The 24,402-nt window shown below is 36.2% G+C and overlaps 3 protein-coding genes across 5 annotated transcripts; 2 read left to right on the top strand and 1 right to left on the bottom strand.

The window, feature by feature from the left end:
• Window positions 1–1,116: 1,116 nt before the first annotated feature.
• On the bottom strand, window positions 1,117–5,997 carry LOC112561146 (derlin-2-like). The gene is made up of 6 exons (XM_025233435.1): window positions 5,841–5,997; window positions 4,850–4,915; window positions 3,883–4,050; window positions 3,263–3,458; window positions 2,674–2,764; window positions 1,117–2,000 (listed from the first exon to the last, which is right to left on the bottom strand). Exons 1-6 carry the CDS (start codon window positions 5,931–5,933, stop codon window positions 1,883–1,885), a joined length of 732 nt encoding a protein of 243 aa, XP_025089220.1. The 5' UTR covers window positions 5,934–5,997; the 3' UTR covers window positions 1,117–1,882.
• Window positions 5,998–6,004: 7 nt separating this feature from the next.
• On the top strand, window positions 6,005–11,047 carry LOC112561143 (sin3 histone deacetylase corepressor complex component SDS3-like). Of its 3 annotated transcripts, none has more exons than XM_025233432.1 (9): window positions 6,006–6,248; window positions 6,491–6,557; window positions 7,231–7,378; window positions 7,587–7,646; window positions 8,275–8,374; window positions 8,768–8,863; window positions 9,687–9,858; window positions 10,143–10,227; window positions 10,508–11,047. In XM_025233432.1, exons 1-9 carry the CDS (start codon window positions 6,122–6,124, stop codon window positions 10,601–10,603), a joined length of 951 nt encoding a protein of 316 aa, XP_025089217.1. In that variant the 5' UTR covers window positions 6,006–6,121; the 3' UTR covers window positions 10,604–11,047. The 3 variants fall into 3 exon arrangements, with proteins under 3 accessions (XP_025089218.1, XP_025089217.1, XP_025089216.1); XM_025233431.1 differs by having other exon boundaries at window positions 6,007–6,248; window positions 8,750–8,863; XM_025233433.1 differs by lacking the exons at window positions 10,143–10,227; window positions 10,508–11,047 and having other exon boundaries at window positions 6,005–6,248; window positions 8,750–8,863; window positions 9,687–9,862.
• A 1,388-nt stretch (window positions 11,048–12,435) lies between these two features.
• On the top strand, window positions 12,436–23,296 carry LOC112561144 (protein phosphatase PTC7 homolog). The gene is made up of 6 exons (XM_025233434.1): window positions 12,436–12,804; window positions 13,999–14,178; window positions 14,612–14,810; window positions 16,399–16,525; window positions 17,102–17,231; window positions 18,447–23,296. Exons 1-6 carry the CDS (start codon window positions 12,579–12,581, stop codon window positions 18,512–18,514), a joined length of 930 nt encoding a protein of 309 aa, XP_025089219.1. The 5' UTR covers window positions 12,436–12,578; the 3' UTR covers window positions 18,515–23,296.
• The last annotated feature ends 1,106 nt before the right edge of the window (window positions 23,297–24,402 follow it).

Genomic DNA, 24,402 nt, shown 5'->3' with positions numbered 1-24,402 from the left:
ATAAGGTCTAAAACGGTAGACTTGTGACAGACATACAGAAGTGGTCAGGCATTTTCAGCAAGGTTTTAGCCCTTTCATATCCTTGTCATGGCTGACCAGAAAGGGAAAATTGCATGCAAACATTTATATCTGGATGAAAATTTCTGCAAAATATGTGTACTTTAAGTGAGTTGGCAATAACACTGTGCTCATGAAATGTGGTATGCATGGTGTGCTGCTGAGTCCATTGAGATTTGTGGTGCAAAAACTTGTACTGCAACGTCAAAGGTGCCCCTCTTGGTTTACCCGTTGTGAGAAAGAGATTAAGATTTAAGCGACAGGAATGTAACATGATTCAGGACTAATGTCTTCAAAAACAAACTTGTTCTTGTTTTTCTTTAAGTCTCAATCGCTTTCTCACAACGTGTAACCCTAGAGGGGCACCTTCGCTGTTGCAGTACAAGTTTTCCTTATGCGTTGCTAATCTCAATTATTGTGATCACAAGTTCAAAAATGTTTTATCTGCTTTATGAATGCCACTGTGTGATTGCTCTTAATCATCTATGCTCATATTCAGACTAGTGTTCATTTCTGAAGCTGGAATGCCATAAGTGCTTTACTCAGAAACTGGTTCTCAGATTAGGTGGAAACATTCACTCTGCATAAAATTTGTTTGCTGTCGCTTCTTTTAAGAGACCATGTATTAGGTAAATGCATACAAATGGCATGACATAGTGACCTCTCGTACTTGTAGCAGCACATTGCCCTTTCATACTCCACCAGAGTCCTTATCAAGCTACACTCATTCCGTCCCACAAGATGCTTTCATATTCTACTTGACTCTGAAGCCAGTTGTTGCCCTTAGATGAACTTTCAACGCTTCCCATCAGAACAGTCTTTTTGTCACATATCTATATATTTTTTCCCTCTGTACATAGAAAACTGCTTTTTCTTGTAAACACTGGGATTTGTGTATATCAAATCATGACTTAGCAATGTCATCTGCTCAACACCTCTTTGATTTTTGTGAATTTATTTTTCAGCACTGTTTGCACTCCCATTTTTGTCTGTACTGAAAAGTTTTTCTACTAGTGATTTCAGTAAAACTTAACCTTGAAGAACAACAAAAGCAGGTTGTTTTCTAAAATCACTGTTCATCATTAAGATGAACTTTATTGTCTTATTACAGCCATTTGAAGAACTTGGTACTAATGTACACACACATTTCCTCAACCCCCCACCCCCCACACGTACATACACATTCATCGCTCACCATGCACTTTAAATGCAATCAACTATAAATATCTTTCCAGCTGAATGTTTAAAAAATAAGCATATTTTCTTCTTGTATGTTTCCAAAATACAGAAGACCACATACAGCAATATACTTTTAAAACCTTTGACTTGCCCAAAGTGTGCCAAGTCCTGGGCAAATGGCAGGGACAGTCAACAGAAACACAAGAAATGCCAGCAGGTAACCACTGCCACTGCAACCCAAAACTGTAACATAACTTGCAGTTTTGCTCTTTCTTTCCTTCACATCAACTTGCAGCACTAATTGGTCTTTTTCATGCAGCCAAATTAAATGATGCATAGATGCAGCTGTACACAATCATAAACACATATATTGCATGAATGTTCTCACTCCAATATCTTTCTCTGTCAAAATCAATATTAAGAAAATGTAATATTTTAATTCCAGACCAAACTTATCAAACCCCAGCAAGTGAGTCAATATTGTGCAGTTCAATAGGGTCAGTATAGTAAGAAGAAAATTACTGTCGTACATTCAACAGCGGGAAAAGACTTTTAAGTGCAACGTAATAGCTGTCGAGAGATTTCACGAAGTATTTCGCAGGCAGAGAATAGAGTATTCAGCCAGCAGAATCAGTAGTGAGACCTTTCAGTTTTGGGGTTCTTCTCTTCCCAGCTGTTGACCCTGACCCCAAGCAAAGCCTCCAGGCCGATCTTCTGGTAGTGGATTGTAATCTGGATCTCCATGACTATCAAATAAGTACTTCCTGCAGTAAAACAAAAGGTACAACAGGATTAGCATTTGTATTCAATAATACAGTTTTCTTCAAACAGAACATGCTGACAGTATTTTGTGCAGGAAATTTTTTGCACTCTACAAACTTCTAGGTTTTCTACTAAAGATAAAGGCAGTCCTGATGTCTAAAGATGAAGGTAGTCCCATTTGGAAGTAAACATAAAGGTAGTTGTGCTGGGGAGTAAAGATAGGGGTAGTCCCAATGAGGCGTAAGGAGTAAGAGACTGCACTTATCTTGGGGTTAGCTTTTTTTTTTTTAAAAATAAGGGTGGTACCAATTTCCTCCCTTCTGCTACCTACTTTATCTTCCACAACCTTCTATGGACTCAAATATTCAACCTACAGTGAGGTCAAATGGAGGTAAGTATACTGCGTCATATTAGCATCAAACTGGGGACTGTGTGCTTCCGAGTTAAGAAGCTGCTGCTCTAACAACTAGGCTAGCCGCTTCATGGCAACTTCAGGTAAAACTATCTGCTGTCTTAATTTTAAAGGGGAAAAACTGTACAATAATGATCCTCCTTCCTCAGTCATGAAAGAGATTCCATCTGTCCTAAACATAGATTCTTCATGAAAGCGAACACAGAAAGTACATTGTCTTGGACTACATTATTACACAAGTAACACCAGTAAATGTGACTTACAAAAATGCTGGTGTTTTTAGAACTCTAAAGCCTCCTGGCTGCTGTGGAAACACATCCTCAAAGAAGTAGTATATGTGCCCAATAGCAATACCTGTTGAAAGAAAGGGATGAATGTCTTCTACCACGGAAGGATTTATGTACAAAGTCTGCCACCAAAGTTGTTAAGTGGATTCAGCATCAAATCATCTTACTATTCTCCAGATAATTTAAATTTAATCCAAACCACTATAAAAAAAAGAAAAGAAAAGAAATAAAATGATCTGACATGCATCCTTCAGTGCTATCTTTGCATAAAGAAACTACAAGTATAAATAATTGTAAAATATCCTTGCAATACTAGGGAATATGTGATCCCCCACATAATAATGAACAGATTTTTCCATATGGCCTTTGCTGCTGAAATGGTGTTAAACAACCACCAAACATGCAAAGCTAAAAATACAGAAGAAAGATAGTTCAACCAAACGATAACTATTAATCAGTCAAATACAAGCAAAATTACTCATTCACAAGGCTAAGATCAATCACTGAAATTATTTTCAGGAAATTGTCCATATGATCAAATTATTGAACGGAGGATACTACTCACCCATAAGGTCTACAATGATGGAATTACCCAACAGAAGAGAAAATCCTAACAAAACCCACGGTAGGTAAGGTGCCTGGAAAGTCATGAGTCCAAAGAAATTCATCCGCACATATGGATTTCGTCGACTCCAAATGTAGACTAGCATGATTGTAAATGCACTGCCTAGGAACACCAAGTTCACAAACAGAGCCAGCAGCTATATTCGTGGTTAAGGTGTTCAAGCATAATCCATAAAACTTATCTTTTCTTGTCTACATGCTAAGATCAAGTAGGGTGCAAAGTATTCTTTTAATAACTGATTAAAGTTGAGTGCAAGACACTAACCCCTGAAATTTGTTTAGAATATTAGTATATGTCAAAACATAACTCCACAGAAACTACTGAATGCATACATCATTCAAACTTCAATGATTCTATTTTAAGGCTCCTTGAACACAATGAATACCACTGTGACAGCAAGCGGCAGCATAAACGGGTTTGTGCATGACATTAAGGTTATCTCATCCTCTCAAATAACAACCAAAGCACAGACATATCTTTTCTCTCTCATGCAAGAATTACCATAGTATCTTATTTTTGCTGCTAAGTATAAAATTAATCTAAGATAACACCAAGGATACGATCATTAAACATCCACCAAAGACAAACATAAAAAAGAAATCTGCTGTCCGACCACGAAAAGAGCCTTCCTCTAGCATTCGGCAGTATCTGTAGGCAAAGATCATGTTGAACAGAAAGTTGAAACCTATGGGCCCAAAATACAGGAAGTTGGTTACCAATCGCCATACCTGCAAAAAGCATGTTCATGCATAAACATACTTTCACTAATGCATATTATTATGAATGCATTTAAACATAATCCTCCCACCCCTCATATACATACATGCTCATAATCATGTGTACATTATGCATGTAAATAGCTATAATAATAGTAGCTGCTTTTGTACTAAGCAGAGTGTGGAGAGGAGTGAGTGAGTGTGTATTTCTATATAAAACATATGCCAATGTGCAAGTTCATAGCTAACTGGCTGTCTGGAGACTGGGTACCCCATATACTGGCTTTTATTTCAAATTTTATTTAAAAAATGCTGAACACACTTAAATACTTCTTTCAAACGATTCATATAACATTTACTTTCTTAAGGTTGTTTTTTTTTTTCTTACCTTTGTAAAAACATACCAGCATATGGTCAGAGTGAGTAAAGGCTACTTGTCATATTTTTACTCGGGAGAGAGAGACACATATTACTCAACATCTCTGTATTCACAGCCACAGTACAACCGAATTTGTGGTTTCTTTTCAACACAAGTTGTTCTCTTCCATTTAAAATAATATTACTTTATGACAATATTATGTTACACCATGATAAAGTTAAGGGGATCTCATAAAATATGACAATTAAAATTAAAGTATCTATTCATTTGGCACTTTTAAAAAAATGGTCTCTGCAACTCAAAAAAGGTTTGAGAATCATGAAAGCTGGTAAGAGTTGGTGGTAATATTATTGTAAGATGTTCATATGACTAATTGAACAATCAGGACTAAAATTAAGGGACTGATGATGATAATTATGATACAAAACTCACCTGGTAATGACGAAATATAAGTTCTGGATTAAAGTAAATTTGAAATGGTGTGATGATGTCAAGTTGCTGAAATAAAAACAAACAAAACAAAAATATATCTAAAATCAGACAATTAGACTTTAATACTCAGGTAATTATTTTTGTTCATTTTTTTAAAAGATAACTGCCTGGCAAAGGGAATCTGATGAAATTAATATACATAATTAGTAACTGAATTTAGAAAGCACAATTATCTGCACAGAGGCGAGCTCAATTAAGCTGATATCTTATATGATTTCCAACACACAGCTGTGTCTCATAATTATATATCCTTATGGCCACAGGGCCAGTAACTTTTTCACCCTGTCTAGGGCATGGCATATGATAATTCTCTGAGCATAATCCTGCCACTTTTACTTTCCCTGATACGTCAAATACTCAACAGCTGCTGCCTGAACAGGAGGTTGTACTAATACCAGGAAAGTTGTATAGCTCACTAATTCCGTAAAACAGTTCAAGGCGCTGTTTAAATTCATATACAAATTATTTATAATGATGTATATAGCTTCTCATCCATTTCATTAAGCTAAGATTTTTGATGATTTGATTTGTCCAAGACTCTTAATAATTCACTAATCTATGCTCATGATGCCACGCTCGTTATACTTCGCATTTTGACTTCCAGAACTAATTGTTTCTTTGTGAAAAGTTTTTTTCCCGATCGACTCGATCACTATTACACAGTAGGGCTATAATACAAAAGGGATAATAATCATACCGATTAAATCCGTAAATAGTATAAACTCTCCATCTTTCAGTGTACCAATAAACAATGAATGAATGGTAAGCCATTCTTGATTCACGATAAGTGAAAACAAAATACATGTAATACTAAACGCAATACTCGATGCCATTTTCATCGTCTGCTACAGCATGCATCATGGCCACAAACATCCAGATCATGGAGTATGCCTAATCAGACATGAAATAGTCAGCGTTGGTTAATACTTACTACGGCTAGGGTCGTTAACACACAAGCTGTTGTGTATGCCCGAGTAACTGGGGGCATTTGCATGTACTCCTGTTGAAACGTCTGCGCTGCCATGTCGACTGATGCTCACTATACGCATGCGTACACGTCAGCGCTCCACTTCCCTTTTTCCGTCTGCGCGCGCATGCGTTGTTACCGGAAGTTGATTCCTGCGGGAAGTTTACATTCATCGGGATACAAGCAAACGAAATTAGATTCGGCACGCAGTCCGGCGAAACTAAGTCCGGTTAGGTCTATATAGAATGTCGAGTTACACATCATCACCAAAACATTTCAATGATTACGATTTTGATAATGACGAATTTGATTATAATAGTGCTTCTGATTTTGACGATGACCGGGACTTAGATGGAAATGTGTCTGACGAAGGTAGGTTTTCACTTAAAACTTAATTATGTTACTGGATCTATGAGTCTTGTCAGCTCACTTATCGTGCTAATCAATATAAGCAATGACTGGAAACTGTTCACCATGCACTCACAAGTTTACACGTGTGAACAATAACTCACATACACGCTCACATCCATGTGAAAAAGGAATAGCGACATCCTAAGGTTACTATTTTCACATTTGAGACTGTCATGTGTACATGCCTGAATTTTTCATTTCAGACACAGAAGATGCAAGTGAGACAGAGGAGAAAACCCAGACTGGCAATCGCACAGAAATAAAAGAGCAGTAAGGGGCATTTTGTGACCCTTATAGCTATATGGTTTTGATTTTTTTTTAATGGAAAAAATAATGTTTAATAATTGATGCATTCATAAAGTTTGATCTTTTGTAAACTTGTCATTTCTTTAAAAAATTTCAGTTTGCATATAATTATGAGTTCTATGATAAGTGTTTAAAATTTTAAAGATCCCATTTTCAAACTCTGGCCACACAACATATTATCTTATTACCGCTATCTTACTATCCATATCTAATGTAAGTGACCATAACTGTCAAATTATTATTTCATTTATTTTAGAGTATTGCCATATTTTGCTTTTCCTGTGTGAGTCAGCTTGTGCATGAGATAAATCATAATTATCATGAGGTGAAGGTTTCTTAGATTGGAAGTGTTCAAAAAAGTATCCTAAGCAATGTTCCTTCATTAATAACATGAAGAGTTCAAATGAGGTCAACATTAATGACATCTGAACACAAATTTTTCTCACCATTTTGTGGTTGTTTATAGGAGTGCATGGAGTCTTTCTGATCATAATTGTTTTAGAATTTTTTTGTAAAGTAACAATAGGCATATGTTATATCAAGATCACCTATCAATCAAAACCGTTTTTGTCTTCCTGTCAGCCATTGTGATTTTATTTGTTAGTTGAAACTGCATCTGTTGCTTTGCACAATTAAGGATGTACCAGGACAAGTTGGCACAGCTCAAAAAACAGTTGCAAGCATTACAAGAGGGCACATTGCCAGAATACATCAAGCGGCTTAAAAAAATTGATCAACAATACAAAGAGCGACTTCGACTGAATGAGTTGTGGCGAGACATTGAGGTACTATACTATGAGTAATGCCATATAGTTGAATAAAGTAGAGTCTGTTCCCATAGATGGTGTAAACTGCTTTGCGTGACAATGCTTGCTTATAAAGATGAATCTAATGCTATGGGCAGATTTAAAAATATTTTTATGCTATATGAGTAGTTATCCTGCTTAAATATTTCTTTATACTTTAATTCAAATTAAATTTCTTCCTTTTAAGCTAGAGGTGGTGGAGAGAGACTATCACAAGGAAAAGAAAGAGTCTGTAAAAGAATTTGAGGTACACCTTTTTCTAAATTGTTACTTTTGGTTTCCTCGACTGAAAAATAGATAAGTGAGAGAAAATATGGCTTGACCATAAATCCATAAATCTGACAGCTTATGAAGCATTAGCAACATGCTTATGGAGAATATATTAAGAAAGTTTCATTTTCTTATTTTAATTTATGACTTTACAACTGTCTGAAATACAAATAAAAGTTTTGCATATCTGGTTATCCTGTTCTATCATAGCTGTTTGTTTGTTCTTGTTATTTGGCTCCTCTTTGTATTTTCTGTATTTGATTTTATTCTTCGTTTAGTATGGTTGTTAATTCTTTTATATCATATGTTATTTATTTTCCTGTCCCTCATATGCTGTCTGTTTCGTTCTTGTACTTAAGCGTTAAGAGTATACTTCTTTGGAGTGTGAGTATGCGCTTTACAAATTTTGCATTTATTATTATCATTATTATTATTATTACCCTCCATTTAGGCCTAATGCTTTATGGGTTTTGTAGCATACTTAAATGATTGGAAAGAAAAAAGGTCATGTATTTCATGCCTCATTAACCCACATTGTCATTTATGCATTGACACTTGTTTGTCATTTCCAGTTTATATATTTTATGATTGTTATAATTTGGCAGGAGAAAAAAGTTGAGCTGAAGGAAACCTTGGTCATGGAGCTGAAGGAGAAGAAGGGGAACATTGAGACAGAACGTCAGACAATGGATCTCAACAATGGAGGTATGAAAATGTTGTGTCTTTTCATATTTCCCTTTATTTTCTTTCTCTTTATGGTTCAACAGGTTTTCTCAATTGTCTGCAATATTACTGTTTTGTTTTGTGTTTACTCCATCCTGAACTCACCTGTTCATTAAAGAAATTTTTTTTTCTTTATTCTATGCATAAAAATATTCAAGTGCATGTGAAGAAAATGCAATTTTTTCCTCTCTTGATATATGACAATTTGCAGAGATAAGCATTTTAAAAAGCAGATTTATTCTTATTGTGTAAATTATAAAATATGTTTTTGTAATAGCAAGCAAATGTTATATATTTATATGAGTGCTGCATTGATGAACCACAATAATGCTGTTTTTTTTATGGTCCTTTTGACAGGTATTTTTTCTCGTGCAGATTTTATGGAGATGAAACCAATAATGACCAGAAAACTTAGACGACGACCAAATGATCCTATGCCGATGCCAGAGAAACGCAGAAAGCCATCACCTGATATCCTTGCATATTACAGCTATTCATCGTGTTCTCTCTGTGTGTGGATGTGTGTACATTTAATCTATAAATCTTTTGAAAATATATCTACATTTGTTGTTTTCGAGATTGTAGCTCATATGTAAACAGTTTAACAGCTCTTTTGCCATGTAAGTAAAGGATGTACATATAGCCCAGAGGCTACAGATTTAACATCAGGGGCTTACTGTGCCTGAGGCATGATATATAGAAGCCAGAGGCCAAGTCTTGTTTCACTGTCATTTACCTTCTCACAAGCATAACCAATTGCTGGGTGGATAAAGGAGATTTTGCAATTACTGTCCCAAGTGGACTAAGTTTATCACTCTCTGCCCTGAAGTTTCATGTACGGATTAAGCAGTTTCTATGGAATCATTTTGCCAGATCCTTCTTTTTCTTCTCAGACCCCACAATTTGAATTCTCTGCACCTCCTTTTTTTTATCCAACTGTGTCTACAATTGAAGCTTTCAAATCCAGCATCAGAACCAATCACTTAAAAAAATATTTTGCATATTCAAATGTTTTAGGCTTACTCCTCAGTTCTTCATCTTCATCCATGCACTTAGTTCATACTTGCCGTGGTGTTATCTGTTTAGCTGGCAATGGGTGACTACTGGTTCATTTGTAGTCTTTCATGTGCATCACATTGAGATCACATCCGCATTGGGAAATGCACTTCATAAATTCAATTACTGTTATATATGCTTTGTATTTGAGTCAATAAATGATTAAACACTGTAGGAAAGTAGTTAAATTCACAAATATAAACATTATCCAAAATTTATGACCTTGACTCCATTTTACCAACTTTGAACTTCGCTCTAGACGAAGCTGAGATTGCTGAAGATATGCGCATCCTAAACAAAGTCAGTGGAAAGCCTTTAGCCAAAAAGCTCCCTCCTGTGCCTACTCCTGTTGTTGATATGAACTTAGATGTGAAGATTGAGGATGGAAAACTCTACTATGATAAGCGATGGTAAGTACAAATGGCAACAGTAGTATAATGTAAAAAAAACTTATAAGTCATGCAATTAAACACAGAAATCCATGACCGCCAAGTTTTTAAATAGCTTCTTTACTGAAATGTGCAAGCCATTTGAAAATTTTGCCCTAAGCCCATTTTTTACAGCTATTGTCTATAGTTAATTGCATGATTGGGCTAAATTGTTCCTTGTGAAACTAACATTGTGTTCTGGTATTATATCCAATTTTATGTATAGTCACAGCACTGTTTCCACTGTAATTTTAAAATTGTTTCAGGTTTACCAGGAACCAGCCTATTATGCTTGAGTCTAAAGAAGGTGGCAAAGTGATGGGTTCGATTATTAACATTAGTGCACAAGAAGTAAGCTGACAGTTTGTTCTAATATTTCATTGTCTCTAACCAGTTGTGTTTTTATATTTACACAGAGCACATTTTCCCGTCATTTAACTTTAATGTTTGCATGTTCATTAAGAAATCTTGAAAATAAAATGGCAGTTGTATTTGTATTGCTGCAAAAACACATTAAGTCTTAAATTTCATAAATCTTTAATGTAAATTTAATAAGGTTGATGCATTATTACAAGGTCTAGGCTTTCTTTCAAGTCTACCATTTTTGACATTTATTTTTCACCATTTACAGATACTGGTTCGTAGAGCCACAGATAATGGTAAAATCAGAATCTACATATCACAGCTGCAAAAAGGACGATACATATTGCACCACCGTTCTTCATGATGATGTGTATTGATGTGGATTTGAGAATGTGTGCTGGGGTGAATGTTGCTTCTGGGTATGTGTGTGAATGTGGCTGTGCAAACATGTGTAGAAATCAGACATTTTGGTTCTGGCTGAGCAGAGAGAAATGAAGAAAAAGAAGTGGGTGGGCAGTTGGGGTGGGGGAAAAACGGACTTGTGTGAAATTGCAACAGAATACTTGTGGTACATGTGCCAGTAGAATTATTTTTGTGCGTGGTGGACGTTTTGGAGTACAGGGCTTAAGTAACCTTACGCTAAGAAGGCACTGGCATTAATGTAAATATGTGTACATACACATGTTCATTTGAAAATGTAATTATTTCAAGGGCATAAATTTGTAAAATGCATGTTAGTGGTAGAAGATCATTCATGCAAAACGAAGTTGAAAGAGAAAAGACATGAATTAAAATGCTTTTCCTGAGATCAGTTTTGTTGTTTATAAGATAAAATGAATGCAAAATCTTGTACTCGGCTGCATATAGAATGAAACATAAAAATACAAATACTGCTAATTCATTATTCACAATTGTTAATTTATTCTTTATTATATCCATATGCCTTTAATGAGCCTTTTAATGGGAGTGCTGAAAGTTAATGCCTTGAAACAGATGGTGCTCAAGTTGCTGCTGTTTAATCTTTACTGCTTTTTCTAAAAGAAAAAATATCATTTTACAAGTCTTCAGTTGATATCTATTAATTGCCATAGATTGCAGATGTTAATATTATTTGTGCAGTGGGGGTAGAGTCTAATTACAAACTAGATCTAGAACCTGGTGCAGTATAAGAATTAAGTAGTAGTAGTAGTTCATGTATTATTAACTGAAGTCTTTTTTAGTTTAGAAGCTAGCTAATGTATAGTCTGAGACTTTTGTTTTTTAAAAAAATGTACATGTTGTGGAGGTTGTGTGGCAATTCTTAAAACACTAGAATCACATTGCAACCTTTAAAAATTTGTGCCAAGCTAGCAGAAGAACTTTAGAACTGCCTCATTTATATTTAGGGTTTTTAAGACATTAGGAGCCATCAGAGAAATTGCATAAAAGACCTGCTGCTGTCAAGCAAGTCTAGCAACAATGTGTGTGCATTCTGGTTAATGGATGCTCACATAGAGTTAAGTAAACAGCTCAGATTTTTGTATGGAACTGATTCTAGAGTGATCTGAATAAGTAATTTGAGATTGTTTTTATTTCCTGGCCATTTCCATAACCTAGTCAGAGTGATCCTAGCAGAATACAGTAGAAAGGTATTTTGGTGTTATTTCTGAAGAACATTTTGTGGGTTGGATTGAACTCCCTTGCATTCAGTACCATTTTCAGACTGAATTTAATCAGCTTCTTTAGGGGTGATGTCCGCTTTAGTTTTCCGTAAGAGAAATATTAACAAATTTGTTCTTTTAATTGGAAAATAAAAATGAAACTGAGTATTGCATCTAAATTTATATTTAATCTATATTATTTATAAAGAAACAATACTTAGTACTATGAAAGCTGTTTCCAAGGTGCTGTCTTTATATAAGTTGTCTAAGGCTTAATCATGCTTTGGTACTCTGCATAAGGAGAGAACAAATCTTCAGCAACTAAATATCAACCATAATACCGAATTAGTCTAGGAGATTGGTAGATCATTAATTTAAAAAACATGAAATTTGAGGAAGTGTAATATTTGTATATGTTTATAAATGACCTGAAAATCTAGGTCTGTTACTTTCTTTTTTTTTTTTTGATATGTTGAACCAATTTTTGGAAAGTATTAAAGGGAAGTAATGCATTGCTCTACAAGTCAGACGCATTTACTTCCCTTTACATTTTTAAGGTCAAGTGACGTCAGAAAGGAGACAAAGATGGTGCTCGCCAGCTGAAAGTCATGCGGTTGTGCTCTCTGTGAGGCAGAGGTTTGTTTTCGATCAGAGATGGAAATGTGAGGGAAAAAAGATTAAATCGTTTGTGACATTGTCATGCAATCAGTCGCTTTGTATGGGAGGCTTGTAGCCCGTGCCATCGTCGCCGGAATACACAATGAATTTCAGCTTAGACCAGGAGCACGCGACAAACAACCCTTGCATTTAGTAACTGGCTCCTATGGGTTTTCCAAGTCCGTTGCCAAGAACTCAGTGCTGAAAAAGTGGACGTTTGGTGACGATGCGTACTTTATCGCCAGAAACAAAGTTGCTGATGTGATAGGTAAATATTCAGGCTCTTATTTATATATATGCCAGTTATCTGTCGGGTACGAGTGATACAGTGGCAGCTCTCTTTATTTTTGTCACACGTGATCGAAAAAAAAAAAGGTTTTACTGTCTGTGGTCTACTTCATCATACATTTGGATTTCTGCATTATTGCTTTTAAGATTCGTTCATCGAATGATGAAATGACGGTTATAATGTTTATGTTACCAACTGTCAAAAATGAGGGTGTGAACTGTGTGATGCTGTAGGGTCTGTATCAGTGTGTGGGTTGGGAAAACCCATCGAAATTTTTGATTCGTGCTTTTTCGCTTTTTGTGAAAACAAGTCTTTTTATAGCGGGGAAGGGGGGATTGACGAAATTAAGGTGTAGTTTGAAGACAATATTACCAGAAAAGTCCGATACGGTAAACATTTGTCAGTGTTCAGTTGTACCCACAAATCAGCGTTACAGTGTTAGATCGTGTTTGCTCTTAGATCTCTAACTCTAACAATAATTGTTATCATTTATAAACCATGATAACCAGCCTAAGGAGTTGACTTAAATCAAACACTTAATGTATTAAACCGCATCCAGCTTCACATAAAATAATAAAACAGCAAAGTGTCAAGGATTCGGTGAGTTTTTGTGATGTATTATCACAGTTACACCATTGTATTGTTAAAGTTAAAAAAAAAAACAACGCTTGACTTACTCTAATGCAGTGATATTTAGTTCACTCATTTCTAATCAGGCACATATGAAAATGGAGGGGAGGGGACCCAATAAACAACATAGATATTCAGTTCAGCTATATTGAGTCAATTGAATGCAGAATGTACATGCACTCACCATAAAATGAATATTTGAAGAATTATATCTTGAATCCTATCAGCATGTGCATGTAAATAATAGTAATAAATAAAGCACTTGTTAAGCATAACATATCAAAATAAACTGACTTCCTTCTCTCTATGTGTATGTATGTGTGAGAAATGTTAACAACTTATTAGTTTCTATGGAATAAATAAGCCCCTTGAAATTTTAGCCTTTTTAAGTTATACCACTGTCCATCTTTTTGCAAATGTCCTGAAATGTGACCAAATAAGAATAAATATGTGATGTCGTTAGTAAAAGCAATTGAAAAGATCACACATTGCTTTAATTTTGCACTACTTGCTAACATTGTTCTTTGACCTGTGGCTATGCAGGTGTGGCAGATGGTGTGGGAGGATGGCGTAATTATGGCATTGATCCTTCTGCATTTCCACGACAACTGATGGCCACATGTCAGCGTCTTGTGGAGGAGGGGCACTTCAGGCCACAAGCCCCTGCCTCAATCATCGCAGCCAGCTATGAAGAACTTCAGCAACATAAGGACCCTTTGCTAGGTCAGTTAAAACATGCTTTCACTTTGAGCTTTGCCCTCATAAACTTGAAAGGTTGCAGCATGCCATTAGTATTCTTTATCAGACGAAAGGTAGACATCAGTTATTTCACCTTCTGATATCAGCACTGATTGCGATAGTTTATAAATATATATTTATATAATATTAGGAACACATTAATTACCATGTAAAGTGTTTAGAAGATATGTTTACACCACATGTGTAAGTGTCTTAGAAAGAAGGAACAGAAGAAGTAGAAAACATACTCTTTTTTCTGTAATTAATCAGGAAAGCAACAGTGATGACCTTTATATGACATGACATCTTTGTATGTGCTGATGTGTATATGTCTTTGTGCCTGCACCAAGTTTAGCCCACAAGATCCTGTTACACATGCACATAACACACAGAAATAAATATCTTTTTTTCCTGCTAGGAAGCAGCACAGCATGTATAGTCTCTTTACACCGAGAAGAGCGCACTATCTACACAGCCAATCTAGGGGACAGTGGGTTTCTAATTATTAGAGATGGAGAAGTAGTCCATCGCTCCCTGGAGCAGCAGCATTACTTCAACACTCCTTTCCAGCTGGCTGTTGCCCCTCCCAGTCAGCAAGGTCTTGTGCTTAGTGACAGGTTAGTGTTAACTCTTTACTCTACGCATGTTTGGATTGTTTACTAAAAAACAAGGAGCTACATGAGGGTAGTATAGAGGTGGGATTGCATTAGGGCAGGGGAGGGGGGATGGTTAGGAGGTTGAGATGATGGTAGCATAGTAGTCGGATTGGGTAAGGGTGGAAGAGGTGAGGGTTAGGAACTGGGAGGAGGAGGGGGTATTAACCATTACCATCTGGGAAGTCAAAAAATATTTTGTTGGTGAGCTGAAAAATTGATTCATTGTGGTAGTCTCCATTAGTGGTCACATTTTGGCTATTTGTAAAAAAAAAATTATACAAAAATAACCATGTCTCAAAACTATCATTTTGAATTAGTTTTAAGTATCACATTTAGCAGAAATCAGCTGTTTTACCTATAGGAAGTGGTGTGTTTTGTTTTGTTTTTTTTAGAAAATTGACTTTAAATAATCACTAGGTAAAGATTTGGAGCATGCTTCGACACATCAACACAAGAAACATTTCTCATGCGTTCTACATTTTCTAGCAACTGAATCACAATTCATAATATTGAAAATCACTCACCCAGAACCTGGGTGTGTTCTGTGGCTTTTAAACAGTTTGTTGACTAGAGCATTCATAAAGTGGCATTCATGCAGAATGCTGTTCCTTTATGTGGTATTGCCTACCCAACCATCCCTGATGAGTTGATTTGTCACTCCTAGTTTAGTAGTTTAGTTTAGTCCTTGTTACTCCTCGAGGAGCATAGGGCCGCAATAATTTGTCACTCCTTGTTTCCATGACCTGATGCTGGAAAGATGTTTGTACAGTTCAACATGTAAAGGACAGCTGTATCCATAAACTAGTTGCTGCGAACTCAAATCTAATGATATTTTCCAGCCATATCAGGAATATGATTTGGTAAACTGGTTGGTGCCAGGAATTATAACCAATCTGCATCAGTAGATAAGGTAGACCAAGCTCCTTATAAAATGCAACAAGATGGTGTTGCTTATGTGTTCACCTTTTTCCTTGGCTAGGTTAACTGCTTAAGATAGAACAGGGGTCTAGTGATAAAGAGCACATTGCTGGTGAGAAAAATCCACATACAGGTTCAAGTTATTACAAAATTTTGTTGCTTGGTGTTATTGGATTAGTAGAGTTTTTTGCTGTATCTCCATGAGTGTGTGTGGGTGACTATAGTTTAGGCTTGAGGTTATGCCTGGGTTAAGAGAAAACAACATCACATCTGATAAATCAAATAGAATTTTTATTTTCAAAGTAGATAACTTTTTTAAATTTAGATTTGTTGGCCTGAATATATAAAAACTCAAGAATAATATCTGATGAATGCATATTAATGGTTGTATTAACCCACTTGGGAATTAGGAGCAACAGGTCATGCACTATTATTTATATTTATTTTGTGCAATAATTGTTCAGTTTTCTGATGTGTTTATTAAAAAAAGAATGTAGGTCAAGAAATATGAAAGGTGTATTTTTTTACTTCCTAGCTTTGTTTTCTGAAATTTTAATAAAGAAATGCAGGTGTAAAATGCTTATGTAAAATCCAATTTTCTGTTTTGATTACTTCTGCTGTTTATTTCCAGTCCTGAGGTTGCTGAAAGCTCATCATTTGAAGTTGAAGATGGTGATGTGATTATCCTTGGAACAGATGGTCTTTTTGACAATCTCAGTGAGGATATGATTCTCGGCTATGTTTCTGCACAGCTGAAGGTAATACTGGGTCTTAACTCTTTGACTTTCTTTATATCCTCCTTAAATGTTTGCCTCTCAAGTTAGTGTGAAAATGATGATGTAATATACAGGTTTACAGGCAGGAAAGCCCTTACAGGCAGGAAAGCCCTTACAAATCCATTTTTAATGTTTTGTATTATGAAAGAGTATGTATGTCAGGTCACGTGGTTGTGATTCAGGTGCAGAATTTCATGGGAGAAGGAATAAAATGCTGTCCTCAGAGCTGTTTAAAAAAATTAGAAAATTTCCTAATAGGTTGTTAATTTTGGTTGTAAGTTTTTACTTTCAGCAATGTTATATATAACTTTAAATAAATTATTTTGGCATAAATTTGGGTCAGACTACATACCTAAATGTTTGATTTGTTGCCTTATGTTTAGTGTAAGCATGCAATGTTTGTGCTGATCCTTAAACTTTGTTTGCAAACTTGTTTCTAAAAACAAATCTTTTTCAAGACCAACCTCTTTCATTAAACATGTCAAGAAATGTGAAAGAGGGCAGTGCACTGGCACAAATGATATTCACATGATAAAGCTGACACTCTTTTGTTGCTAGGACAATCGGGAAGAAAGTGTGCAGAAGACTGCCTTAACCATAGCAGAGAAGGCGTACCAGCTGTCCTTTGATCCTGACTACATGTCTCCTTTTGCCCTTTCTGCTGTAGATGTTGGCATTCAGCTGTCAGGTCTGTTCTGTTTCAGTTTTGGTCATGGTGTCTTGGGAATTGTGTGTGCATGTGCTGTTTTTTCATATGACTGCAAGTACTTGGACCTTTTTCTAATGCTGCACGCTTACTACATTATCGCTTTAGATGCTTGAACTGCATTTTAACAGATCATCACTTATTATAAAGAGCTTTTCCATTTTGCTATTTTAGCTATTTTAATTGATTGATCTACCTTTCCTGTTTATATTTACATCGCATTTATGTCACTTTCCTGTTTGTATTTTTAAGCTCTTGTTTGTGTACAAAAATTTCACCTCATAGTTTTGTGTAAGTGTAACTTTCATCTCTCTGAATATCATGGGTTTCTTGCGCATGTTTGAGAGGATAAAGAGTGGAAAAATATGACTCATCTATCCATTTGATGAGGCATTTATTCAGAGCAGAGTACTTCTTTCTTCTTGGGGAGGGATGGCTGTAGTGCATAGAGGGCAGAAATACTTTGCAGGAGGCTGTGTGCCTTTGACATTTTTTTTGTGAGCATTGCTTAATGCATTTTGGCAAGGATCAGTGGCTGAGGTGCCAAAACTTGTTCCCTGTGGTTGAGCAACAGGGGAGATGCTTGTTCCTAAATGCATGCTCTCACCTCAGTTTGTTTTATCACACCTCATCCAGCCCCTTCTGAACTGCAAGATTAACATTCGGCTCTTCTGACATTTTTTCCCCCATCCGCCCACAGATTTCCACTCTCTGCAGTCCCTGCTTTATTTATTGTAGTTTCTATTTTTTTTCCCCATGGGAAGCCTAGATTGTTGCTATGGGTTAGAAAAGGGGATTAGTTGGTGGTTGGGGGCATTAATGTTAATACAAGTGTCATTCTCATTTGACCAGAGCATTAATCATTTGGCAGGTTTCCTCACATTCTGCCATTAAAGCTAGAGTGGTGGCCATCCACAGGAAAACCTGATATGAAATTAGGGTTGCTAGGTGTAAAACAGAATGCTGTTAAAAGTGATGGACCCTTTGTAAACTGCAGCTTCTTAATGTCCTACTGCAGCTCTGCAGGAGAATGAGTAACAAAGTATCCAAACTTACTCTAATTATAGCACAGATAATATTACATTTGATATATTTAAAAAAAATCTTTTTTTTTAAAAATTTCTATTTTCTTATTTTTCTTGCTTTAGTGACTTTCTAAGAGCTTTCTTGCATTAAAGTATTGTTTTCCTGGTGCAGGTGGAAAACCTGATGACATCACATGTGTAATGGCCCGAGTGACCAACCAATCAGACATCTATATATGAAGACGAAACTGTTATAGTTATCATTGTTTGTTATTACACTGATGTTTCATGCTGATAAAAAAACATTTCATGCCCCAGCAGATATTCCGATTCTGCTCTCTTCCTGTGTGTGTGTGTGTGTGCTGTCATATGTGAAGTATGAACAGGTGTGTCTTTTCATATCGATGCATGAGTGAATATTTGAGATATATCTACTTTGGGGAGTGCATGACATTATTTCTGTGATGTTTAGTTTCAATGAATATAAAAATGATGTGCAATTTGAGGATGAAAAAACTGTTTTTCTTAGAAACTTAAATTAAGATATAGGGTACAGATGTCTTCAAGAAACAAATTTTCATGTTTAAATAATTCCAAAACAGCAGCTTAACAAATTCAGATGAGTAATCTTCAAGCCTCTGTGATCTTTTGTTCTTTGTTACAATATTGTATGATGCTACAATATTAGCAGTTTCTGAAAATGTCAACAGCAAACATCACAGTGTTGTGATGGTGTGAGTACATGTGCAAATGTGCATATATTTTCATTGATACAATTTAAGGTGCACACTTGAATCAGAAATTATTTGCCAGCATTTGTCATTTGTGGGGCAAGTAAAGCATATTTCCCATCAGCAGAACTACCTGTGATCTTTTCAATGGAAAAATTTGCAGGAGGTAAAGAACAGTTAGTGGTTTTTCTTTGTTTTGGATATATCCACTGTCTCACTCAAACTGGAAAAAATAGATCAAGTTTTTTAAAATCTTTGGAAAAAAAAATAGTGCCAAGCTTTCATTTTTGATTGCATTATTTATTCTAATGAATGCAGTAGTTGGCATAATGAGATTTGTGCGCAGGCATAACTACAGCTTGTACTACTTGACCTGATAATTGTATGCATCTGGAGCTTTTATATTCTAAAATAATGTCTTGCAGCGACAGCTGTAACTGCCATCAAATGAAGGTTGCCAGGCTTGTGAGAGTCAGCACAAGTTGATAAATGTTAAGTAGCAAAGGCAAGTGCCATTAAATGAATATTTTTGTATTGCTGACACACTTGTGCAAAGTCATTTAGTGACATTTGATGTACATAGTTTACATTGTAATGTTAAACTTGAGGTCATGTGAAGATTATTGGAAAGTGAGTGATGAGGAAGGTGAGAGAAAGTGAAAGAAAAACCTTGTACACCAAATTAAGGCTGTTCTTGAAAGCTGTGTGGCTGATCACAATGTCTGCTAGAGAATGAGATTTCTGTGTCATTTGCCAAGTTCATTCTAATGCAAGTTTTCCAAGGAACGGAAGAGACTGAAGAAAGTGTTGCTGTGTTATTATTTAGAAGTGTTGTTTATGAAGATGGAAGATGTATGTTCTTGAATGGTCTAGAGTGCTTGTATTGGCTTCCCTTATTGTTTTGTTTAATACAGAGTTTTATTTTGGATATTTCGTTGTTAGACCAATTAATAGTTTCAGAAGTATAACTGGAATATTTTACTTACATAGTGTCCCTAATATTTATAAGTTGAGAGTTTTGCAATGACTTGGAACCTTCACCAGTCTTTTTTCTTCTTTTGTTTTTTGTAGCTTTCAGAACTTTGCATACTTTCTTGCATTAAGACAACAAAGCGACAAGGTGTCTACTGCTTATTAGGTGACGGTTGCTTCTGTGTATAAAGTGAAAACAGAATTATGCAGAAGACGCAGTTTTTAATGGGCATGCATAAGGTTAATAGAAAAAGAAAGGCTGGCATGTGGTTGCTCACATTCTCACAGGCAGTAATGTGCTACATTTATTCACAGCACATTGTCTTGTTCTGGCCCATCACAAGGGCTGCATTTTAAAATCCTCTGAAGTTTTTGGTTCTAAGCCAACTAAATTTCATTAGTATGGATAGCTGCAGACTGTACACGTTTGAGCATGCGACAGAATGAACTGTCTTAAAACTAGAACATGTTTACATATCTCCTGATGTGATCAACTCCTCCTTTGCAATTATGTTGTGCTTGCAAATATGAGCAACAGATAGGCTTCAATGTTTAAAGTAATTAAAACTAATTACAACTGTCAAGGTGACTTGTACCTCTTTCTCTGCTCTGCTGTCCGAATGCATGTATCTATTTATTAGAGTCATGCAGAAGAATTAAACATTCCAATTGAGATAATTTTCTCTCTCCAGATTATAGACAGCATCACAAAATTGTTATCTTGCTTCTTAACAAAGCTAAATATTGTCTAAATTGTAATCTTGAAGCAGCATGTTTTAGATGTGCTTGGAAAATTTGTAAGCTACAGAAACATGTGAGACAATTCCATTTGTTCATGAATCATTGTGTATGTCTTGTTTTGCAGTGATGGGAAAATACCTTTTATTTATGACCTTGTCAGTTGGGTTTGGGTTTTCCTCTGTTGTTTTCTTACAGACCTTCAATTTTGTCCACATCTGTTTGGTGCTTGTCTGTTTACAGAAATAGACACCACCTTTTTCAGACATTATTTTTAAAAATTAATAATTACTAGTCATAACCTAGATACCTTGATTTCTTCTAAACATTGCATCTACAGCCATCACTATATTCATCACCAATCCTATTTCGTCTTTCTAAAGCATCGGCTGGCTTTTCCCTGTTTTTTTTTTTTACTCGTCATATCATGTAAACAACATGTAAAATAATCAATTTGTTATTGCTGTCTCCAGTGCTTATTACATAATGCTCATTATAAGCTTGTTTGGATATGTATAATCAAGTCGCTGATGTGGTAGAGGTTTGAGATATCCAGTGAGATGGCTTGAATTTGTCCTTTCACTTGTCAGGTACCATGAAATACTGTGAAAAAGCACAAAAGTATACAAAGCATAATATGTTGTAGTATCGTAAAATGTCACTGACACAAAAATGAACTCTGATGAAGCCAGACACTCATAGTAGGTGCCCCCCGAGTTGCTGTAAATGAGTGTCTGTCTACCTAAGGAGGCACTCACGAGTATAGATCACTGAACATTATCAGGAAGACAAAAAGATGCCAGTGATTGATTTGTATGATACAAATGAAAACTTTTTTTTTTCTTATAATGACACTGATGAAAAAAAGAAAGTTTTGGTTAGATCTTGATGTAAAATTGGGATTGAGCTAAAATTTTTTTTTTTTTGCGAAACCAAATAGTTGTTGGGTATAGTTGAAATTTCTCACCTTGAAATAATTTTTGGTGAAAAGTAGCGAAAGGAAAGTGTAGAACTATCACCAGATTCCATGGTAATGGTACCGGCAACACCAGTAAGGACCAGATGTATTTGATGATGCTACTGGCAACATAGGTAAGAATCTAATCAGAAAGTTGCAGCCATTCCATAATGTTGAAACTTTAAATATTAAAAAAATATTAATCACAGCTTTGTGCAGAGTTTTCTTTAATATTAAAAACATAGAGCTTTGCTAAGTTGAATTTTCTAGTGGCTTTTTTAAAAATGAGATGAGGACTTGAACACATATTTTTTTTTTTTCTCACAAGGTGTCAGTGCGAGGTTATTTAGGCGCTGAAGAAATCATACAGCAGGCCTTTGTTTTAAATTCTATGCTTTAAGAAGTTTTTAAATTTTTCATTCCCGTTTCTTATTTGTCCATACTTATTTTTGTACCCTTTATAAGCAGAAATCCGAGCTTTGTCAGGGACACGCTGTGATGAATTAGCATAGATATTGCGGACTGTTTTACCTTTGAGAATTGCTCATTGTCTGGAAGCTCATTGTGAGGGGAGTGATATCTTTCATTCCCGTTTCTTTGCTGCCAGTTTCATACCTTAAGCCCCACAATCTAGAAACACTCCTTGCCTTTTAACAGCTGCACTTGTCCTTTGCCTTTGTTTGTGGCTGTTCTCATTTTACATATCTGTAGTTTAGTGTGAAGATGATTTGTGGAGCCATGGCCATGTCAGAGATGAAGAGGTCATCGAAAAAAAGAGCTGCTTGTAGAAGCAGTTGAATCATTTTTAAATTTTTGTTGACTCTGAACAGTTGTAAATTTGATGTTTTTATTCTCTTTTTCAAAACTTAGAACACTCTGTAAGCATGATATTATTTAATGTATTTCAGTGGGTAGAAGCAATAGAGTAGAAAGTGGTTGGTTTGACGCTGTAACAGTAGTGCTTGTATTTGTATTTTTAAAGAAAGCTAGATACTGGATGGAATTTATCTCAACCGTCCTGTTGTCTTCATTTTTCAGTTTTTGCTAGGTAGGACAAGCAAATAAAACTGTACAGTAGTTTTGGAAGGTGACCGAGAACTTGCCAGTTGTATTAGGCTTTTGGACACTTTTATATCATTAATAGACTAGATTTTTATTATATAGAAATATATATATAACAATTTGAGTTCTCCTTTTGTTCTGTAATAGCAGAAGGTTCCACTGAAGGTAAAAATGCCACACGTAGTAAGAAGATGCAGTTAATAAAAGCGAAATACTTCATGGTTATTCTTGCCAGTTTGCCAGCCTGCCCTCATGTAATTTTGAATGGAGGGCTACCATGTTTGTCAAATTTCAGTGGATACCTGGCCTTTTCTGATTTGCAGTGAATCTTGTCTGCAATGATAGTTGTATTAGTAGCAGCGCGGACTTGTGTCACTTCTGTGATGTACGTCCGTGGTAGCAGCGTTTTGACACTTGTGGCATGCATCCTAGAAGATGTAGTGGTGTGGTACGTTAATAGGGCGGTTAATCGGTGATTTCACAGTGTTGTCAAGTGTGTATGTACGTATGTGGGAGTGTTTAATGATCACCAAAGAAGAGTAAACAATTTTATGCAACTAACATGGTCCTCATTTCTTTCTGTCATGATGTAGGTGTTTGATACGCCACAAGATGTTCCACTCACTTGCAGGTTTGGTGCGAAATTCCTGGGGTTTAGGGAGGCTATTAAAGATCCCTCTTTTATTATCTGGACATTCATTTAAAACTCATGTGAATTAAACTTTTACAAGGGTGTTGGGACGAAACTGTTTTTTCTAGAGAGCGTTGGCACCAACACAGTCTGCTTGCACTGCTTTGTTCAGGAGTATTCACTGAGGTCTGTAAAAGGAATTAATCATGGCATCCTACCTCTAAAACACACAGTTTGGAACTTGTACGCGTCGATCAAAACGGCCAGGAAGTCTTTGGTGCTCGCATTTGGCGAGAAGAACCTGACACGCAGTTCTAGCGAAAATAATACCCCCGTCACAAGAAATAATACCCACCCGCTATTAAACAAAACATTGCAGCATCGGTGCCTTCCCGTCTCGTCCTCGACTCTTACGAGATCGTGGATCACAGTCAAGGTCCTACTACTTGTCGATGTCTGGGGTGAACAGCGAATCCGAAGTACCCGAGAGGTAGCGCGTTTTGCATGAAGGTCCTCATCTTTCCGACAAAGTGTAAGTGGACATTGCACGGGGTGCGACCCGTACTCGTGCATCACGTGCAGTGGGGTTTCCTGAATCGTCTGTTGACTGGGTCACGGATTCAAATGACCCTTAGGGATCCACCCTTGACTGAGCTCGTGTTTCTTGCGCTGCTGGTGGCATCCACTTTGTTGCATTCTGCTTGAAAAAGTTTCGCAGATGGCTGAAACTTGTTAGAGATATAATCGGAGAAAAGTGCTGATTACGGAAGAACAGGAATCTTTTGGTGGTTTGGAGAACTTTTTGCCGGACGGAGGCAGGCTTCTCCAGAAAAGAGCAGTTTTCCTTGATGCCCGTGGTGTGGTGGAAAGTTCGAGCTAGTAACGAACCGTTCCGTAGGCTACTGACGAGAATTTTAACGACCTCGAACCAAAAGCTGAAAGCAATTTTCTGCACGGAGCAGAATACGAGCTGATCACGAGGAATGAAGAAGCAGCGAGAGACAACTCCTACACGCATCCTTTTCATGCGCTTTAA

Source organism: Pomacea canaliculata, linkage group LG4, assembly GCF_003073045.1.
Source record: "Pomacea canaliculata isolate SZHN2017 linkage group LG4, ASM307304v1, whole genome shotgun sequence".
NCBI lineage: Eukaryota > Metazoa > Mollusca > Gastropoda > Architaenioglossa > Ampullariidae > Pomacea > Pomacea canaliculata.
Note: the sequence above shows the minus strand (reverse complement) of the source record. Positions and strands in the feature narration are given on the sequence as shown.

What these genes read in the sequence shown, in the direction of transcription:
- LOC112561143 (XM_025233431.1), top strand. Translation starts at nt 6,122, where the DNA reads ATGTCGAGTTACACATCATCACCAAAACATTTCAATGATTACGATTTT. An exon ending in CGCACAGAAATAAAAGAGCA is followed by an intron (nt 6,558 to 7,230) that starts GTAAGGGGCATT and finishes TGCACAATTAAG; the next exon opens with GATGTACCAGGACAAGTTGG. An exon ending in TTAACATTAGTGCACAAGAA is followed by an intron (nt 10,228 to 10,507) that starts GTAAGCTGACAG and finishes CACCATTTACAG; the next exon opens with ATACTGGTTCGTAGAGCCAC.
- LOC112561144 (XM_025233434.1), top strand. Translation starts at nt 12,579, where the DNA reads ATGCAATCAGTCGCTTTGTATGGGAGGCTTGTAGCCCGTGCCATCGTC. An exon ending in ACATAAGGACCCTTTGCTAG is followed by an intron (nt 14,179 to 14,611) that starts GTCAGTTAAAAC and finishes TTTTCCTGCTAG; the next exon opens with GAAGCAGCACAGCATGTATA. An exon ending in TGTTGGCATTCAGCTGTCAG is followed by an intron (nt 17,232 to 18,446) that starts GTCTGTTCTGTT and finishes TTCCTGGTGCAG; the next exon opens with GTGGAAAACCTGATGACATC.
- LOC112561146 (XM_025233435.1), bottom strand. Translation starts at nt 5,933, where the DNA reads ATGGCAGCGCAGACGTTTCAACAGGAGTACATGCAAATGCCCCCAGTT. An exon ending in TGTTAACGACCCTAGCCGTA is followed by an intron (nt 4,916 to 5,840) that starts GTAAGTATTAAC and finishes TTTTTATTTCAG; the next exon opens with CAACTTGACATCATCACACC. An exon ending in TTATATTTCGTCATTACCAG is followed by an intron (nt 4,051 to 4,849) that starts GTGAGTTTTGTA and finishes TGCTTTTTGCAG; the next exon opens with GTATGGCGATTGGTAACCAA.